Source organism: Sprattus sprattus (genome assembly GCF_963457725.1).
Source record: "Sprattus sprattus genome assembly, chromosome: 5".
Taxonomy (NCBI): Eukaryota; Metazoa; Chordata; class Actinopteri; order Clupeiformes; family Clupeidae; genus Sprattus; species Sprattus sprattus.
Genome location: NC_137924.1, coordinates 31147534 through 31166395, shown reverse-complemented (window position 1 = coordinate 31166395; position 18862 = coordinate 31147534). Strand labels below are relative to the sequence as shown.

The window sequence follows — 18862 nt, the reverse complement described above, 5'->3', positions numbered from 1 at the left end:
ACACATACACACACACACACACACACACACACACACACACACACACACACACACACACACACACACACAATTGCAATGGTTGTTGTCAAAGATGTTAAAATTCGCCTGCTTTGTGCTGCAGGAAAGGGCAATGGTGTCATCAACACCAGGAACATGTTGTGCTTGTGGTACGGCACTGACTATAGGCAGTAAACTACCAATTATCGCTCCTTAGGATTATCTGTAGCATGGGAAGCGCAGAGAACACAACAGTCTGTCAAGAGAGAGTGTGTGTGCATTCAAGTGTGTGTGTGAGTATATGTATGTGTGTGTGAGTGTGTCTGCATCTGTATATGTGCAACTGTTTTTGAAACGATTAAACCGTCCATTTTGTTCAATTTTATTTTAAACATAGAAATTATACATATTCAATGAAATGTATCAATTCATTATGTGTGTATATCATTCATATTGTGGGTATGGGGGAGGGAGAGTACCAAAGACACAGCCATCACTGACTCACATAGACTCACATTTACATTGATGGGTAGGGCCAGGTTCACTCTCTCTCTGTATGTGCTGAATGTGTCTGAACTGAAGCTGAAACTGAATCTGAATCTGAATCAGTCAGCACATACAGGAGTCTATGGGGTACCTCCATCAGATCCAGACCTGATCATGCGTGTGTGTGCTGGAGGGGAGGGGAGCAGGTGAGAGAGACAACAACTCCAATCTCAGATTTCTCGTTGATCGTTTAGGATCAATATTCCAGTGCCGATATTCACTCCCGTGGCATCAAATGGAACTCTCCATCAATTAATTCTCAGAGTGCCAAACGCCACCAAGTAAGCATGGCTAGCGCGTTGTTTATCAATGGTAAGCCTGACAGTTACAACAAAAGCCTGAGTGCTCAAATAGTGTCATATATATACAGCTGCGGAAAAAATTAAGAGACCACTTTTAAAAAATGATCAGTTTTTCTTTTTTTACTATTTATTGGTATGTGTTTGAGTAAAATTAACACTTTTGTTTCATTCTATAAACTACTGACAGCATTTCTACTGAATTTCAAATAAAAATACTGTCATTTAGAGCATTATTTGCAGAAAAATGACAATTGGTCAAAATAACAAAAAAGATGCGGTGTTTCCAGATATTGATTTCTGATCTCTTCCTAAGTTAAAGCATTAGTATTGTGTAGTTTAAGACTCTATATGAACTTGTTTTCTTTGCATTATTCGAGATCTGAAAACATTCCATTTATTTTGCTATTTTGACCAAATGTCATTTTTCTGCAAATAAATGCCCTAAATGACAATATTTTTATTTGAAATTTGGTAGAAATGTTGTCAGTAATTTATAGAATAAAACTAAAATGTTAACTTTACTTTAACTCATACCAATAAATAGTAAAACCAGAAATGTTTTTTAAAGTGGTCTCTTAATTTTTTCCGCGGCTGTATATATATATATATATATATATATATACATATATTATGTATATATATGTGTGTGTGTGTGTGTGTGTTTCCCTATAGTATTAATTTATGTAAGTTTAAGGCCATGTAAGTCTACACAGACATTTAGACCTTTTGTTCCTTGTATTCCTTATCCGTCATATAACAGCTTTGGCAATATAAATGTGTTTTTTGTCATGCCAATAAAGCTCTCTCTCTTTTTGTCACTCTCTCTCTCGCACACACACACATACACACACATACACACAGACAGACACACACACACACATGCACACAAGGACACACACATACACACTCTTTCTATTTTTCTCAGTCTTTATCTCTTTCACACACACACACACACTCTCTCTCTCTTTCCTTGCACACTGCGGCGCATGCCAAAAGTGGTGTTACTTCCACTGGAACACACTGCTTTTTTATGTCATTTCGGATGGTCATGCACCTCCCAGTGTTTGAAACTGGGCATCTTACAACGGACATCTCTGTGATGAGCATAGGGATTCCCAGATGGCACAGAAATCATGGAGGGAGATTACTGCAACTACTGGAAAAGACAAGACGTTTGTGTAGGTTACCACTTACCAGATACTTTAAGCACCTGTCCAGTTTAATCCACAAATGAATACTGGTGGTACAGTTTAACTGTTGTGACATGGCTATTTAACGGTGCTCTATTCAACAAATTACCTCCTCGTATTCCCACTTACAGTTAATCCACAAAACAATACTGGTTTCACTGTCATGTCTATTTTGCTCTGCTCTAATGCAGCACACATGTAGGGTCTTTTCCTGAGGAAGATCACTAGACAAAAAGTAATAGAAACTGTTAGGTGTCATGTTTGTTGTTGTGCTCTAATCCTGGCAGTACTTTCCAGCGGTGAAGATGCTATTTTTCGTGTAGGAGAAAGACTGCAGCGAGCCACACTCACATCAAGCGCGAGCATAAAACGCTTTGCCGCTGTGTTGATGTCACCGCTGGCGAGCGCAATGACCAATCCGTCAGGCACACCAGCACCTTTAGTTGTTTAGTGTGAAGAAATGTTCCAGTCGCAGAGAGTCATAAATATTTCACTAGCCTCTCTGCTTAGGCTGGGTCTGTTCCATTTATTTCTTGTGCTGAAGTTTTTATGGGAGAGCATCTGCAAGGTGATATACAAATACAATGTTATATTTTGTCCAAGTTGTGAGAAAAAGAGGGAGCGAGACAGACGGGAAAAAACAATGGTGTGTCATACTGACCCACTAATGATGATGCTCTTGCTTGTGTGTGTGTGTGTGTGTGTGTATGTGTGTGTGTGTGTGTGTGTGTGTGTGTGTGGGTGTGAGTGTGTGTGTTTGTGTCTGTGTGTCTCTGTGTTTGTGTGTGTGTGTGTGAGTGTGTGTGTGTGTGTTTGTGTGTGTGTGTGTGTGTGTGTGTGTGTGTGTGTGTGTGTGTGTGTGTGAGTGTGTGTGTGTGTGTGTGTGTGTGTGTGTCTGTGTGTGTGTGTGTCTGTGTGTCTGTGTGTGTGTGTGTAGGGGGAAGGAGGTTTCTGGAGTGCCCAGTAAGCTTCACACGGCGGCCTACTTCTGCACCCAACTGTCACCCCCCAAGGGGTTTGAACCATAATGACATATGTGTAGAACCCCCCCCCCCCTCCCCCATCTCATAATCCACCCCCTTTACTAATTTTCTTTATCCTTCTTGTCCCTCTGTTATTTTCATCTGTTCTGTGCCCTTCATTTTTTTCCTTCTTTTTTTTTGTGTTCCACATCCCCTGTCCTCCATCAACCACCCTTTTTCCCCTCTTCTCTTCCTCCCCCCTTTATTTGTTTCTCTTGTTCTTCAGCCATCCATCCTTCATATTTTATCTTGTTCCTCATTCTTTTCCTCTTCTCTCTTTTTCTCTGTATATTGTCTCCTCGTTTCCCTCTCCATTTGTTCTGGATGTTGGGTCTCATGGTTTGCTTGTTTTTTTTCAGTTCATATTCTCTTTTTCTCTCTCTTTCTTTCGCTATATGAATAACATTGAATTGAATTACACTGCAGCTCCTAGCCAACCACTGTGTTGCTTACTGAACTCCTTTATCCAATCAGCATATGTCTCAGTCCTGTATCCTGTAATCAGCACTCATTTCCACAGGTTCTTCTGACTGACATAGTGTGAGTGCACTGTTTGTAGGAGGAATGTTTTTCTGGAACATGATGTCATTTTATAATATAGACCTACCCAGAAAGATGCAGACGCTGCAGTGGGTTTGGCCTACATCTGTTATGTAAGGGATAATGTATAGGAAAATAAATCCCCACGGGACAAACAGGACCCCAACACGCAGGATAGGCGTCTTGTATTGTCCTGAAGAGATTTATTTTCCGATACTGACTGGCGGACTATAGCCCACTTATTATACAGTTATACGATAAAATACATTCCTCAAAAATATTTATTTTTAATGAACAGTTAATTATTTTATTATTTATTTTTAAAAATCAGCCGGATTATGTATAGCTAAAAGGTCGGGTTCCTGTTCATCCTGTCTGGATTTATTTTACTATACTGACCGGCGGACATTATCCCTGAGATCATTGACTCCTTATGAGAGATGTCTGCTCCAGGAACAAAGTCTGTACCAAATTACACAAATCATGTCTTCAGCTTCTAGCCCCTTAAGGCTTAAGATCGATAAATGTGAAAGCCTGCCTCAATGCAATCCACCCTGCCATAGAAACTGAATCTGGTAAATACTGTATATGGATCTGGTTCAGCAGAGGTGAGAAAGTGTGTGTATGTGGATTCATGGTAGATCAGGACCACAACAAAATGGTTAGTTTTTAGGCGTCTACCATATCTCATATAATGTGATGCGATGTGATGCTCTTACCTGTAATCCATAACAAATGACTGCTGCCTTCACCCTGGGGGGGCGCCGTAGAGCACTGTCTGTGGTTGGCCTGTGGCCTTCTGTTCTTGTAATGTTTAATTTTTATTTTTTTTACTGGCTTCACCCATTTCACCCGCAATCACACACAACTTCCTATTGTGCCGTACAGAAGAGCACGTGTAAAATCATCCTTTGTCTTCTCTCCAGGGAAGCACTTAGCGTGCTCTCAAGCAGACCTCCGTTCTGCGGCTGGCTGAGTGGTTGAGCGGCTCAATTAGGAAATGCACAGCACACACATGGACGGTAATGTGTCAGTTAACAAAGGCATCATACCCACAGTACACCTTTGTTGTTTTACTATCAAAGGGAGGCCGTGGTCGTCCGTGTGATATTAAATCAAAAGCAGCGACAAAAGACGCTGAGAAAGCGTTTGATCGTGTGGAGTGGAATTACTTGTTTTATGTTCTTAAGCGGTTTGGGTTTGGGGATACATTCATCTCTTGGGTCAAACTGTTGTACTCATCTCCTTTGGCCTCAGTCAGAACTAATGACACGTATTCCTCATACTTCCCTCTTCAGCGTGGGACTAGACAGGGCTGTCCCCTGTCTCCACTGCTTTTTGCCTTGGTAATGGAGCCCCTAGCAGCCACTATTAGGCAGTGTACCGACATCAAAGGAATCTTCAGAGCAAATCAGGAACACAAAATTTCTCTATACGCAGACGATGTCCTCCTGTATATATCTGACCCTCTTACATCCATTCCGCATATTCTTACCATCCTTAAAGTTTTTGGCAGTTTCTCAGGATACAAACTCAATCTTGACAAAAGTGAGCTCTTACCCATTACTACAATTGCTAATCAGACCTCACTTCTCTCTCTACCTTTCAAAGTGACTAATAATAAGTTATCTGGGTGTGTGTATAACAAGGTCCCATTCCCAACTTTTTAAGGCCAATTTTACTCCACTTTTGGAGCGCACCCAACAGGATCTTACCCGCTGGTCAACTATGCCTTTGTTCTTAGCCGGGCGAATCAGTATAATTAAAATTAATATCCTTCCCAAATTCTTATTTTTATTTCAGTGCATCCCATATTTCCTTAAAAGCATTTTTTACAAAACTTGATAGTCTTATTTCAACGTTTATTTGGAATAATAAAACACCTAGGATCAGGAAATTGTTTCTACAGAGGCCTAAAATTCATGGCGGAATGGCCCTACCTAATTTTCAAATTTACTATTGGGCTGCCAATATCAAAAGCTTGTTGTATTGGCGATGGGATACATCCTCCCGAGATCTTCCTGGCTGGTTACAAATTGAATCTAGTTATTGTAGTCCTGTATGAACTTTCAGCTCTTTTGTGTTCATCTATTCCCTAACATTCACCACAGACCTGCCAGAATCCTGTAGTCCGCCATTCTTTAAAAATCTGGTCTCAGTTCCGGAAACGTTATGGGCTAGTCTCTATGTCAGTTTTTTCCCCTATTACAGCCAACCACCTATTCCCACCCTCTCTCCAAGATAATACATTTACTTGTTGGTTTAGAAACGGAGTGGTGAATATAAAGATGTTATACAAGGATGCCATTTTCATGTCATTTGATCAAGTTAGACAGGAATTTTCTTTACCAGCACACCATTTTTTCAGATATTTACAAGTCAGACATTTCATACAGAATCACTTTACTCAATTTCCCTCACCTCCACCAAAGTCAACACTTGATTCAATCCTTGAAACCCCTCCTGAGGTGAAGGGAACCGTATCAAGGCTGTACACAATTATATTTGAATTGGAAGGTTCCTCAATGTCAGTAATAAAGGAAAACTGGGAGAAGGATATGGGTGCAGATATAACTGAGGATCAATGGTCTAACATAATTCAAAAAAATTCACTCCACCTCTATTTGTGCAAGGCACAGTCTTATTCAGTTTAAGATTGTACATAGGCTTCATATGTCCAAGGTTAGAATGTCCAAAATCTTCCCAGGAGTTAACCCTATCTGTGACAGATGTAAGCAAGCACCTGCCACTCTGTATCACACATTTTGGTCCTGTTCAAGTCTAACAGCATTTGAGGTATACTCAACCATTTTAGGTTTAACTATTGATCCCTGTCCTTTAATTGGACTTTTTGGTGTACCTGCAGACGATCTCCCTCTGCAAAAGCCACAATTAAATAGTTTAGCCTATTCCTCCCTTTTAGCACGGCGACTCATTCTTTTGAATTGGAAGAGTGACCACCCCCCTTCCTTTGGCAGATGGATCTGTGATGTGATGTTTTTTCTTAAGCTTGAAAAAATGAGATATACTGTAAATGGATCAATAGAAACATTTTATGTAGCATGGCGTCCATTTATTGTATATGTTGAACAAATGACCATGATCCTTGACTCTGACTAAGTTGTTATGTACTACATGTAACTAACCACTTTGGACCTTTTTTTTTTTTTTTTTTTTCCTGTTTTGTTTTGTGGTGTTGTGTTTGTTTGCTGGTCCCAGTGTTATTGTGTCTACTGTCTTTGTGTTTGAAAATCTCAATAAATATACATTGAACAAAAGCAGCGACAAAAATGCACAACAGCGTGATTAAACTCTCAATTAAAATATTTCCAATTATTAATTTCCTCTCTCCCTCTCTCTCCCTCTCTGCTCCCTGCCTGTCGTCCTTCTTTACTGACTCTCTCTCTCTCTCTCTGTGTCTCTATCTCCCTCCCTCCCTCTCTCTTTCCCTCTATCTCCCTCCCTCTCTCTCTCCCTCTATCACCCTCTCTCTCCCTCCCTCTCTCTCCCTCTATCTCCCTCTCTGCTCCCTGCCTGACGTCCTTCTTTACTGACTCTCTCTCTCTCTCTCTGTGTCTCTATCTCCCTCCCTCCCTCTCTCTTTCCCTCTATCTCCCTCCCTCTCTCTCTCCCTCTATCACCCTCTCTCTCCCTCTCTCTCTCCCTCTATCTCCCTTTCTGCTCCCTGCCTGACGTCCTTCTTTACTGCCCCTCTCTCTCTCTCTCTCTCTCTCTGTCTCTCTCTCCCTCCCTCTCTCCCTCTGTCTTTCCCTCTATCTCCCTCTCGCCCTCCCTCTATCACCCTCTCTCTCTTCCTCCCTCTCTCTCTCTCCCTCCCTTTCTCTGCCTCTCCCTACCCCTGTCCTCAAATGTCTTTCAGAATTTGTCCTTACTTTGTTCTCCCGCTCCCTCTCTTTCTCTCTGTGTCTCTCTCTCTCTCTCTATCTGTGTCATTCTCACTCTCTCCGTCATGTTCCTTCCATTGGAATTCAATTTGAAAAACAAAAGCAGCTATGCGTTATCAGTGTTTTTATTCTCTCCCCCTCTCTCTGGCGCGAACCGAGGGCGGAGGCGGGCAGTGAGGAACAGCGGAGCCGCTCCAATCTCCCAGGCCTCCCGCAGGGACGTCCTCCTGATTAATGGCAGTTTGTAGAACAGGGGGCGGAAATTGGAAACATGTAATCATTCTGGAACTGGCTTCAGCTATCACCATCCCATTGTGTGTCCCTGTGTGTGTGTGTGTGTGTGTGTGTGTGTGTGTGTGTGTGTGTGTGTGTGTGTGTGTGTGTGTGTGTGTGTGTGTGTGTGTGTGTGTGTGTGTGTGTGTGTGTGTGTGTGTGTGTGTGTGTGTGCGTGCGTGTGTTGAAATGGCTTAAATTGATACCCTTCCAAAATAATAGACAGAAAACGCAAGGAAATGTCAAAATTTGATATGAGATTGCTTTCCAAAATATCATATTCACCACAGCAAGATTGACCCTCTTGTCATGTGTTACTGTTTCCTTCTGGCTTCTCTCCCTGTGTGTAAATGAAGCCTTGCAAGCACAGTCCTCTTCAGACTAATCCCTCTCCCCCTCTTTAGAAAATGGATTCTGGCCCCCGGGGGTGTAATTCATGTATAAACAATATGTACAATTATTCAGAGGCAGCTAAGGCGCTCTCTCTCTTTCTCTTTCTATCTCTCTCTTTCTCTCCCTCTCCCTTTTTCCCTCTCTTCCTTCTTCTCTCCTGACTCACTCTGTCTCTCTTCTTTACTCCTCTTCTCTCTGTCTCTCTACCTCTCTGCCCTCATCACTCAACACTTCTCTCCTGACTCACTCTGTCTCTCTCTGTCATTCTTTCTCTCTCTCTCTCTTCCCCTCTCTTCCTCTTTCTCTCCTGACTCACTCTGTCTCTCTCCCTCCCTCTCTGTCTTTCCCGAGCTGAAATGTGCCTTCCTGGTTATTTCCTGTGCTATAGAAGTTGTGTGTGCAAGATGAGTATGTCAAACACACACACACACACACACACACACACACACACACACACACACACACACAATAATGAGCGACAGAGAAGGGGTTTAGAAGCACAATATTTATCATACCCAGGTCTATACAAATGCATGCCTAATAATAATAATAATAATAATAATATTCGAAGCCCAGGCTGTTTGTCTCTGTTGTTGACCTGACTCGTATCATTGAGCCCTAGGGCAGAGGATAGCCTACATGTCATTAGTCAGGCCATGCCAAGGAAAGTGCGATTCAGGATACCTTCACTAATAAATTAACAATAAATATAAAAACAGTAACACACTCACGCACACACTCACACTCACACATACACACACATACACACACACACACACACACACACACACACACACACACACACACACACACACACACACACACACACACTCACCCTAAAATGGGTAAAGAGTAGGGACAGATCATCCCTGTCGTTACAAATTGATCACACTGATGAATCAAAAATAGAAACCGGAGACATAAAAGTCAAAGACAGTACAGTACTGTACAACATTGTGCAACATTCAGAAAATGTACAAAAAAGGAGATTGAGAGGGAACCAAGAAAACGACTCGAGAGGAAAAGAGAAGAGAAGAAGAGCGGAGAGGAGAAGAGAGGAGAAGAGAAGAGAACAGAAGAGAGGAGAGGAGAAGATAAGAGAAAAAGAGAGAAGAGAAGAAAAGAGAAGAGAAGAAAAGAGAAGAAAAGAAAAGAGAGGAGAAGAGATGTGAGGAGAAGAGAGGAGAGAAGAGCATCTCTTGAGACAGCCAATGTTTCTGACAAGAAAGTGGAGAGGAGAGGAGAGGAGAGGAGAGGAGAGTCGAGGACTGAAACAGGAAAGAGGAGTAGAGGAAGAAGAGAGAGATACAAGAGAAAGAGAGAGAGACGATGAGAAGAGAGAAAAAGACATCCTCCACTTTCACCTGCTGTAGCTAAGAGTCCTTGTGTCCACAGACAACCACACACTTGGTCCATATGCCAAGGATGAGTCCCAATGAAATTCTGCTGTGTTCTGCACACACACACACACACACAAATACACACACACACACTTATACACACACACACACACACACACACACACACACACACACACACACACACACACACACACACACACACACACACACACACACACACACACATGTACACGCACACAAACATACACACAGCATCTGCTCTTCTCACGGACTTCTATGGTCAGTCCTTTGTTAGTGTGTAGATGGGTGTTTGGTCCCACTCTGTCACATGGGAATGGCAATCCCTAAATTCCACAACCATCCTAAACCATCTCCGTGGAGATGCTGAATGGGGGATCTCTGGTCAGGAATTATCACCAGGGAAACCTCCAGTTTCGCCACGAACTGGCTGCCATTTCTCACCAGAGTAGAAAACAACATGTCAGAGCACATACTTCTATGTCAAACTCCATTCTGTCCTGGGAGAGGAGATCTATCTAAATGATAGAGGAGTCTTTCATGTCAACCCAGTCCAAACATGTTGAACGTCACCAGAATCTTCAAAGGCAAAGCTGCTTGTTTTAAATTTAAAAAAAGAAAATTGAAATTGCAGAAAGTACAACTCCTTTCACTGAGGTCAATTCACAGTCAGTTCTCATTTTGCACACCTCAGATAACCGTCCTCACACAGACAGACTGTGAGAGTCTGTTCCGTCTGTCCAGTGTGTGAACTCAAGGTGTGATCCCCGCGCACACACACACGCTCCATAGAGAGGCTGCTGGACAGGTGCCAGGGCTTCGGCAGTAATCCAGGCCACGACATAAGGGCCAGCCAGCACGCCACCCTCAACGTCCTGTAGCATCCTCAAAGGACATCTGAGGGGATCAGGAGAAGGAGTCGGCCCTGATCGGCTACAGATCTGGTCCAGTAGTCATGGCTACCTGTACCATCTCTAGCATGGTAGGACTGGTCATGTCCTCAGATAAATGTCCATGGCATTGCAGAATGATCGTCAATCAGTTAATCAGTCATTTAGTTTCCATTCAATAACTGTTTTCGTATGTCATCTTAAGTTGCTACTAAATTGGTCCCCTTGTGGTTGGATATAGGCTAGGGTTTTGGTGTTGGTCCTTTAAGCACTGAAATGTCAAGTGTGGGTCTTGTCGTGGTCTCATGTGTTTGAGTTCTGCATTGTCTAGCAAAGGTCATATGTTGGTCACATGTCAGTATACTAGTCTTTTTCTCCTGGTCTTGTGTTAGTAATCGTCTTCTCTGGTATTGATCCGGGGAGGATCTAGCATAGGTCTTTTGTTAGGTGTCATATTGATCTTGCATCAGTCTTTTTATTGGTGTCATATTGATCTTGCATCGGTCTAGCATTGTCTCTCTAGCAGAAGCCATCTCCATCCAAGTCCTCATCACAGGCTTCGCACAGGCTGCTTGTCCTCATCACAGGCTTCGCACAGGCTTCTTGTCCTCATCACAGGCTTCGCACAGGCTTCTTGTCCTCATCACAGGCTTCGCACAGGCTGCTTGTCCTCATCACAGGCTTCGCACAGGCTACTTGACGAAATGGCCTTCATTTGGAGCGGGACTTTCCTCTCTCCTTTAATGAGGGCGCTGCCTGCCTAGCGAGGCGAAGGTGACCAGGGGCTAATGATGAACCACATTTCAGAGGAGAAGGGCACAGCCCTCCTCCCTCTTTAGTCAAACAGCAGGAGTCCAGGATTAAGAAAAACATGAGCAGTAATTACAGAACACCTCAGGCTAGGCACATTCACCAGTAGGGTCTTGGAGAGGGTGATGAGAGGAGGAGGAAGGAGGAGGAGAGAAAAAAAGACAGATTTTACATGGTAAATCTGACCTGACGAATATGCTAAGGGAATGGAAGTGTATAAAGGTACTGAAAGATTAAAAACCTGGCTGTCTTTGTATTTTCTGTCGGTGTAGTTTGATTTGATCGTGTGTGTAAACCGTCTGGTGCATGCTTTTTGTAGTTATTTGTTGTAAACATTACTCCCTGAAACCTTCAGTTGTCTTTAGCCAGTAAATGATACAGCATAGTGTTATATGGGCTAAATCACACAGCATACTTGTAACTAACTGCTGTGTCCTTTCAAAGTGGTACTTCACTGCTGTCAGCAACGTTTTGACTGGTTGACTATGTACATAGTTCATTGTCATTGTGAGCCATCATGTTTGATCTTGTTCAGTGTTTGTTTTTTGTTAGCCATTTTGTGCAGCTTGTTCGATGGTTTTTAGCCATCTTGTTTGTCTGTAATCATCTTGGTTAACCTGCAGTTTTTTTTTCTCTCAGTGGTTCCTGCCATCTTGTTTGATGCTCTGCATATTTAAGCTCCCTGCTGTTGGCCATCTTGTCTGGGTAAAATATTCTTTTTCCTGCAGTGTGTGAGACTTCACTGTCCCGCTCTGACTGCCAACTCCAGTCCCCACAAGGAGAACTTCTGCACTTTGAGTTTTAACTGAGCACAAACTTCAGGTGGGGTTGAGGTCAGGATGGGGGTCGTCTCCAAATGCAGGGGAATGATTTTGGCTGAGGCGGGGGGGAGGGGGGGCAGGGGGGCCTGGGCGCAAGCAGTGAGATCAGGTTTTGGGATGAAGAAAAGGGGTGAAGGGTGGTCACACTCGTACAGTGGGTCCCTCGGGTGCGGCTGCGGCGGCTGCAGCCGCGGTTAGGGGGACCTGGGAGCCGTAGTCATAGTCCAGGTCCACGATGTGGTGGGACCCCCCAACCATACGCCCCTGGGAGTAGCCACGGCTATCCCCCTGCCTGTCCCGAAAACTCTGAATGTAGCTCTGCAGAGAGAGACGGGGAGGGGGGTAGAAGGGAAGGGGTGTTAGTCTGGTCATACTAGTGAGTGAAAATAAAGTATGTTTATAAAACTGTTTACAAGGTTTAAAATACTGTACACTGGTGGCAGGCATAATATTTTATGCTGTAATACTTCTTTCTCATTTATGGAATTTCACATTTATGGAATGTGCTTTTGATAGATCACGGACCAGCAATCAACAACCAAAAAGTAATGTCATCCAATATATGGATTCACCCACACAGGGGAATGATTTTCACATAAACACACACCAAAACACACCCTCACACACACACAGTCTCACCGGCGAAAGCACATCTCCGTCAAAGCGGCGTATTGGGTTGGGCTTGCGCCTGTAGGTGGGGTCAGGGTGGGGGCCTGATTTCTGCGAGCGAGAGGTGTGGGGCTGGCTGTGGCTGTGATAGGGCTGGTACTGATTCTGCTGCTGTGGATGCTGTGGATTCTGCTGCTGAGGCTGCTGGGGCTGCTGCTGATGCTGCGGAAGCTGTGGATGCTGGTACTGATTTTGGCGTGAGTGGCTGCTGCTTTGGCTCTGGCTCTGGCTGTGGTGCTGATGCTGAATCCTCTTTTGTTTGGGATATGGCTGCTGCTGCTGACCGTGATGCTGTTGCTGTGGATGTGGATGAGGATGCTGGTCATGGTGATTCTGCTGGAGCGAGGGCTTCTGCTTATGATGATGCTGCTGCTGCTGGTGGTGCTGCTGCTGCTTTGGCTGCTGCTGTTTCTTCTTCTTCTTCTTCTTGTTGCACTCCTTCCTCTCCTCCCTCTGGCGGATCTTCATCAGTTGCACGCGCCGCTGCTGGTGGCTAATGAACACTTCAGAGGGGGAGAGAAACAACAGAGAGAGGGAGGGAGGGAGGGATGGAGAGACAGAGTGAGGGGGAGAGGGAGGGAGAAATGGAGATATAGAAGAATGGAGGGAGAGGGAGGGAGGGAGAGGAAGATAGAGGAAGGAATAGAGGGAGAGAGGAATAGAGGGAAGGAGGGAGATAGAGGAGGGATAGAGGGAGGAAGGGAAAGAGGGAGGGAGAGATGGAGAGACAGATGGTGGTAAAAAGAAAGTGCAAGAAGGAAGGAGGGTATTTGAAGGATAGATGAAGAGATAGCATGATATGAAGGGGAGATGAAGAGATAGCAAGAGACAGATAATTAGATATGCGTGAGTAAGACAGATATTTAGAGATAGATAGAGAGAGAGGAGAGAGGGAGAGAGGGATAGAGAGAGAAAGAGAAAGAGAGAGAGGGAGAGAGGGAGGGATAGAGAGAGAAGGAGAAATGGGGAGGCAGAGGGTTGGTGTGATGGGTAAAATGAGGGATAGAGAGAGATTGACAGAGGAAGCAATGAATAGAGAGAAACAGCAGGGCAGTAAGAGTGTCAGTCAGTCAGTCATGCTTCCTTTAGTGCACCAACACAAATGCAAACATCACCAGCAATTCAGCCTCCCCCCAGCAAACACATCCTTAAGAGGAAGTGACATCGTCTCACAGCGTCTCATTGCATGTCACACCGTGAGCGTAATACCCTGTAGACAGCCCACTGCGCCGCACGCACAGCTAACGATCACAAGTGTTGACGCATGATAAGCTGCTCCAGAGGACTAGCTAATTCTCTAATAGCTCTCTCTCCCTCTTATTGTCGCCTGCTTTTCCTGTCTGTATCTCTCTCCCTCTCCCTCTCTCTCTATCATTCTCCCTCTTTGTCACTCTCCCTCCCTCTCTCTCTCTCTATCCCTCTATCACTCCCTCTCTCTATCACTCTCCCTCTTTTTCACACTCCCTCCCTCTCTATCTGTCCCACTCTCTCTTTCTCTCAATGTTATTTTCTCTCTGTGTTGATCACACACATTCTTTTCCTCTGTCTTTTTCCCTTCCCACCCTTCTCCCTCTTCCTATCTGTGTGTGTTTGTCTCTGTGTGTGTGTCCTGTTGGCTGTTGTTTATTTCTCTCTTTCTTGTGAGATGTGGGGTTATTTCTGTGTGTAGTTGTGTCTGTGTGTGTGTCTTGTTGGCTGTTGTTTATTTCTCTCTGTCTTGTGAGCTGTGGGGTTATTTCTGTCACTGCTGGCATTGGGTTGTGCCTCGACAGTGCTGGCGCCTGTTTAAGAAAACCCATCTGTTAGGGAATTGGCTTAATGATCTTACACACACGCTCCACTCTCCACACAGACACACACACTCGCACACATGCACACTTGTCACACACACATACATACTTACACATAGACTCAATTAGAATCAATACTTACACATAGATTCAATACTTACACAGACTCAATGAAACACACAAACACAGACACACATGAAAGTAAATACAGGTATTTATATTGACATGAAGACACATACACACACACCCACACTCACACACACACACGCACACACACACACACACACACACACTCAAAAGATGAGGCACATGCGTCATTACAGTGACACATACAGCGTCTCTTCCTCTCTGAACATGCTTTGATCAGCAAGTCTTCCACTAGTCTGGAGGAATGTGTGAATATGTATGTGTGTGTGTGTGTCTTTGTCTGTGTCTGTGTGCATGTGTGTCTGTCTGTGTGTGTGTGTGTATGTGTGTGTGTGCATGATTGTGTGTTGTGTGTGTGCATATGAATATCTGTGTGCACATGAATGTATGTGTGGGTGTATGTGTGGGCTTATGTGTGTGTGTGTGTGTGTGTGTGTGCATGTAGACACGTCTATGTGTGCGTGTGGGTTTGTGTGTGTGTGTGTGTGTGGGTTTGTGTGTGTGTGTGTGTGGGGGGGGGGGGGGTTCAAGCTTTCCACAGGATTTCTGATGGATATCTGACTTCATTTGGCATAAGGTTTTTCATTTCTCCCTCCTTTAATCTCCTTCTACCTTTCTTCTCTCTCTCTCTCTCTCTCTTTCTCTCTCCACCTCTTTCTCTCTCTGTCTCTCTCTCTCTCTTTCTCTCTCCACCTCTTTCTATCTCTGCCTCTCTCTTTTGTTCTCTCCTCCTCTCACTCCCTCCCTCTCTAACTTTCTTCTCTCTCTCTCTTTCTCTCTCTGCCTCTCTCTTTCGTTCTCCCCTCCTCTCACTCCCTCCCTATAACATGTTTACCAACGTCTCTCAATAACACACCGCACCTAATCTGTATGTTGCTCCCTCCTCCTTAAGCCCCCTCCCCCCACACACACACACACAAACACACACACACACACACACACACACACACACACACACACACACACACACACACACACACACACACACACACACACACACACACACACACACACACCCTACCCAACATCCCGTCTCTATTGAACACAAATCCTCTGGTTTCCCAACCCCAACCCCAATCTCTGCTGTCTCCTGCCCACATCTCCTTCAGTCAACACCTGCTTACTATTCTCCTCATGCTCTCTCTTTCTGTCTCTACTAATCCAATGCCTGGCCGGCCGCTCACTGTGAGAGGACTCTGGCGAAAGCACTCCCACTGAATGACAACAACCTTGCTGTCCGATAAGTGGATTGGCCAGCGCACGGAAAGGCTTTGCAGTGGACAGCTAACTGGTTTACTGAGATAGACGGAAGGCGCATCTGCCAATCAGCTGATAGACTGAAGGCGCATCTGTCAATCAGCAGATTTTGACGCCTGCAAATTAACACGATGAGGAGATAGAACAATGGAGCCTGATGATGTTGCCCTGCGGTGGGTTGTTCATGGGTCCTAAAAGGGTTGTTCATGGGTTCCAACGAGATGAACAAGCAGCAAAAGCAGACAATAATTTCTGATGAAGCTTCCCCACTGACAGACTTTTTATGAGTTGCAATGTGTTCCTATGGTAAGCAAAAAAAAAAACAGCTTCATCAACCAGTGTTATTCAATCAAGACTCTTCCACACCAGAGGACGGCCTGTGATTAACCTGGGTAGAGAGCTTAGTGTACACAGGGGGGCCCGGCATCAGCGCAAAATATCCATGTCAGGTCAACAAAAAGCGGTGATTTAGGAGTGTGAGGACTGGAAGCGCTGAATGAGCTCATTAGGAGAGATCATTAGTATGAGATGTGCTAACGAGCAGGGAGAGGGAGTAAATTGACACGCCTCAGCTCGAAAGAAACACCAGGCTGAACTGGCATCTGTACAGCATCCTTACAGCATAGAATCTCTACAGCATCTCTACAGCATCCATAGATCCTCTGTACATCATTTCTACAGTATGTAGAGATACTATGAAGATAGAGAGATAGAGAGAGAGAGAGACAAAAAGGAAATATATACAGAGAGAGACGGGAAAAGAGAGGAGATTGATAGATAGACACATAACAAGCACTCATAGAGGGAGACAGAGACACACAAAGTAGTTTGTGTGTGGAATAATGCGTTGAGAGATAAAAAGCCAAGTAAGTACGCTTGTGTGGAATACAGACACAAGAAAGACAGACCATAATACTCCACAGCCAGTAACAGGCTACACGGGGGCTTCTAAGAGCCGTACACTAGGGCCATCCCTGTCTGGTTCCCTGCTGAGTGTTTATCATGTTCAAAGGCCAGCCAGGCGGGACGCCACACATCTCAGTGACTCCTGGCAGAGGGACCACACTCACACACAGACACACACACACACACACACACACACACACACACACACACACACACACACACACACACACACACACACACACACACACACACACACACACAAACAGACACACACACACACACACACACACACACATACACACACACACACACACACACACACACACACACACACACAAACATACACACACAGACACACACTGTCTCACAGAGCAGGGGTGTTAGGAATACTGGGACAGGGTGAGCCCTGAAAGCAGAACACAGAGTGCCAGCCTACTGAACTGCTGGGGACAGGGGGCTCTGTATATGTAGCCAATATTAGGCCAGTCTGAATTGAGCTGATCACATCATAATAGATGGAGGGGGGGGGGGGGGGGGTATCTTAACAATAACCAAGGAATAATTTCAAGGTACCAGACCATTTATACCGTCCCTTATAAAAATCTAGTGATGTAAGTGATGCAGTTACCCTAACTTCTTTCCCTTCTTCCTGTCAAATACAGTGCCATACTCTCCCATGACCCTTAACCCCTGTGACCTCACTTCCCTCCTCCTCACCTTCAGTGTGGGAGTACCCCTCTGCCGTGACCTTCCACTGGATCAGAACCCCGAGCAGTGCCAGGGTGGGCCAGACGCCCATGATGACCCAGGTGAACCAGCAGACGTGGCGCGGTGCCAGCTTGACCCGCTCGTACACATGCCGCACCAGCGCCAGCATCTCCACGAAGTAGTCCACGGTGACAGTGATGACGGCCGCGCCGAAGGTCGCCGTGGAGAGCGTGACGAAGCAGCGTTGCCACTGCAGCGTGAGCACTGCAAACAGCATCCCCGAGCCCAACAGCACACCCAGCGGCAGCCACATGGTGCGCGGCTGGTAGAACTCCTCCAGGACCTGGCAACCATCACGAGAATGCACGTTTACTGATGAATCAAATCGAATCAAATCAAACTTTGTACGGCACATTTCAAACACGGAGGTAACACAATGCGCCACACAGTAGAAAAGAAAACACACAGATTTTCAAGAGATAAATTAAGCGTTTGATAATGAGCTAGTTTCACCAGACTTTGATGGTGTGCAAGTTTGCTAAAGTGCACATAAAAAGGTACACTCTTCAAGTGGGATTTCAATTCTCAGGTGTGCAAATAAAGGAAAAAAAAGATATGTTGGGGAAAAAGGAAACATTACTGCTAGACTAAAGCAGATCCAGGATTAGACTCTACCTGTAATCTGCTGCCCTATGAAAACAAACAGTAAGCACAAACAGGAAGTCCTGACCTGCCCTGCCCTGCCCTGCCCTGCCCTACCCTACCCTGCCCTGCCCTGCCCTGCCCTGCCCTGCCCTGCCCTGCCCTGCCCTACCCTGCCCTGCCCTGCCCTACCCTGCCCTGCCCTACCCTGCCCTGCCCTGCCCTACCCTGCCCTGCTTACCACCAGTGATGCCAACGCCACCAGCAGCCCGAGCAGCAGCCCCACCATGAAGAGGCCCACGCTGCGCACCAGCATGGTGACCAGGCCGCACAGGGTGCCGATGCCCAGGCCGATGCCCACAGACGCCTCCACGCTCAGCTGCGTGTCCAGCACACGCTCCTTGTAGCACAGCATGAAGATGACCACGGAGCCGAACATCAGGCCCGTCAGGAACATCACCGCCTTGAAGCACCGGTAGCCTGGAGGAGAGAGAAGGGAGAGGTTAGGTTTGAGAGAGAGATTGTAGCCTGGAGACGGATGGGCAGGTGTGTTATTGTTTGCATGGTATTGTTTCAAACACAGAGGTTAGTCAAAGTGCTTTAGTGTGCTCTTCTCATACGTATTTGTAGTCTGTTCATGTCTTTATTTTATTGTTTATTTCATGTCTACATGTA

General features: G+C 45.2%; 1 protein-coding gene across 1 annotated transcript in view; it reads right to left on the bottom strand.

Moving 5' to 3' along the window:
• Positions 1-12209: 12209 nt before the first annotated feature.
• Positions 12210-18862, bottom strand: part of tmem198aa (transmembrane protein 198aa) — a gene marked incomplete at both ends in the record, with an annotated part of 16279 nt that continues 9626 nt past the window's right edge. The window contains 4 exons of the mRNA XM_080840000.1: positions 12210-12386; positions 12708-13240; positions 17555-17888; positions 18429-18667. Coding sequence (XP_080696126.1) covers positions 12210-12386; positions 12708-13240; positions 17555-17888; positions 18429-18667 — 1283 coding nt within the window. The remainder of the gene's footprint in view (positions 12387-12707; positions 13241-17554; positions 17889-18428; positions 18668-18862) is intronic.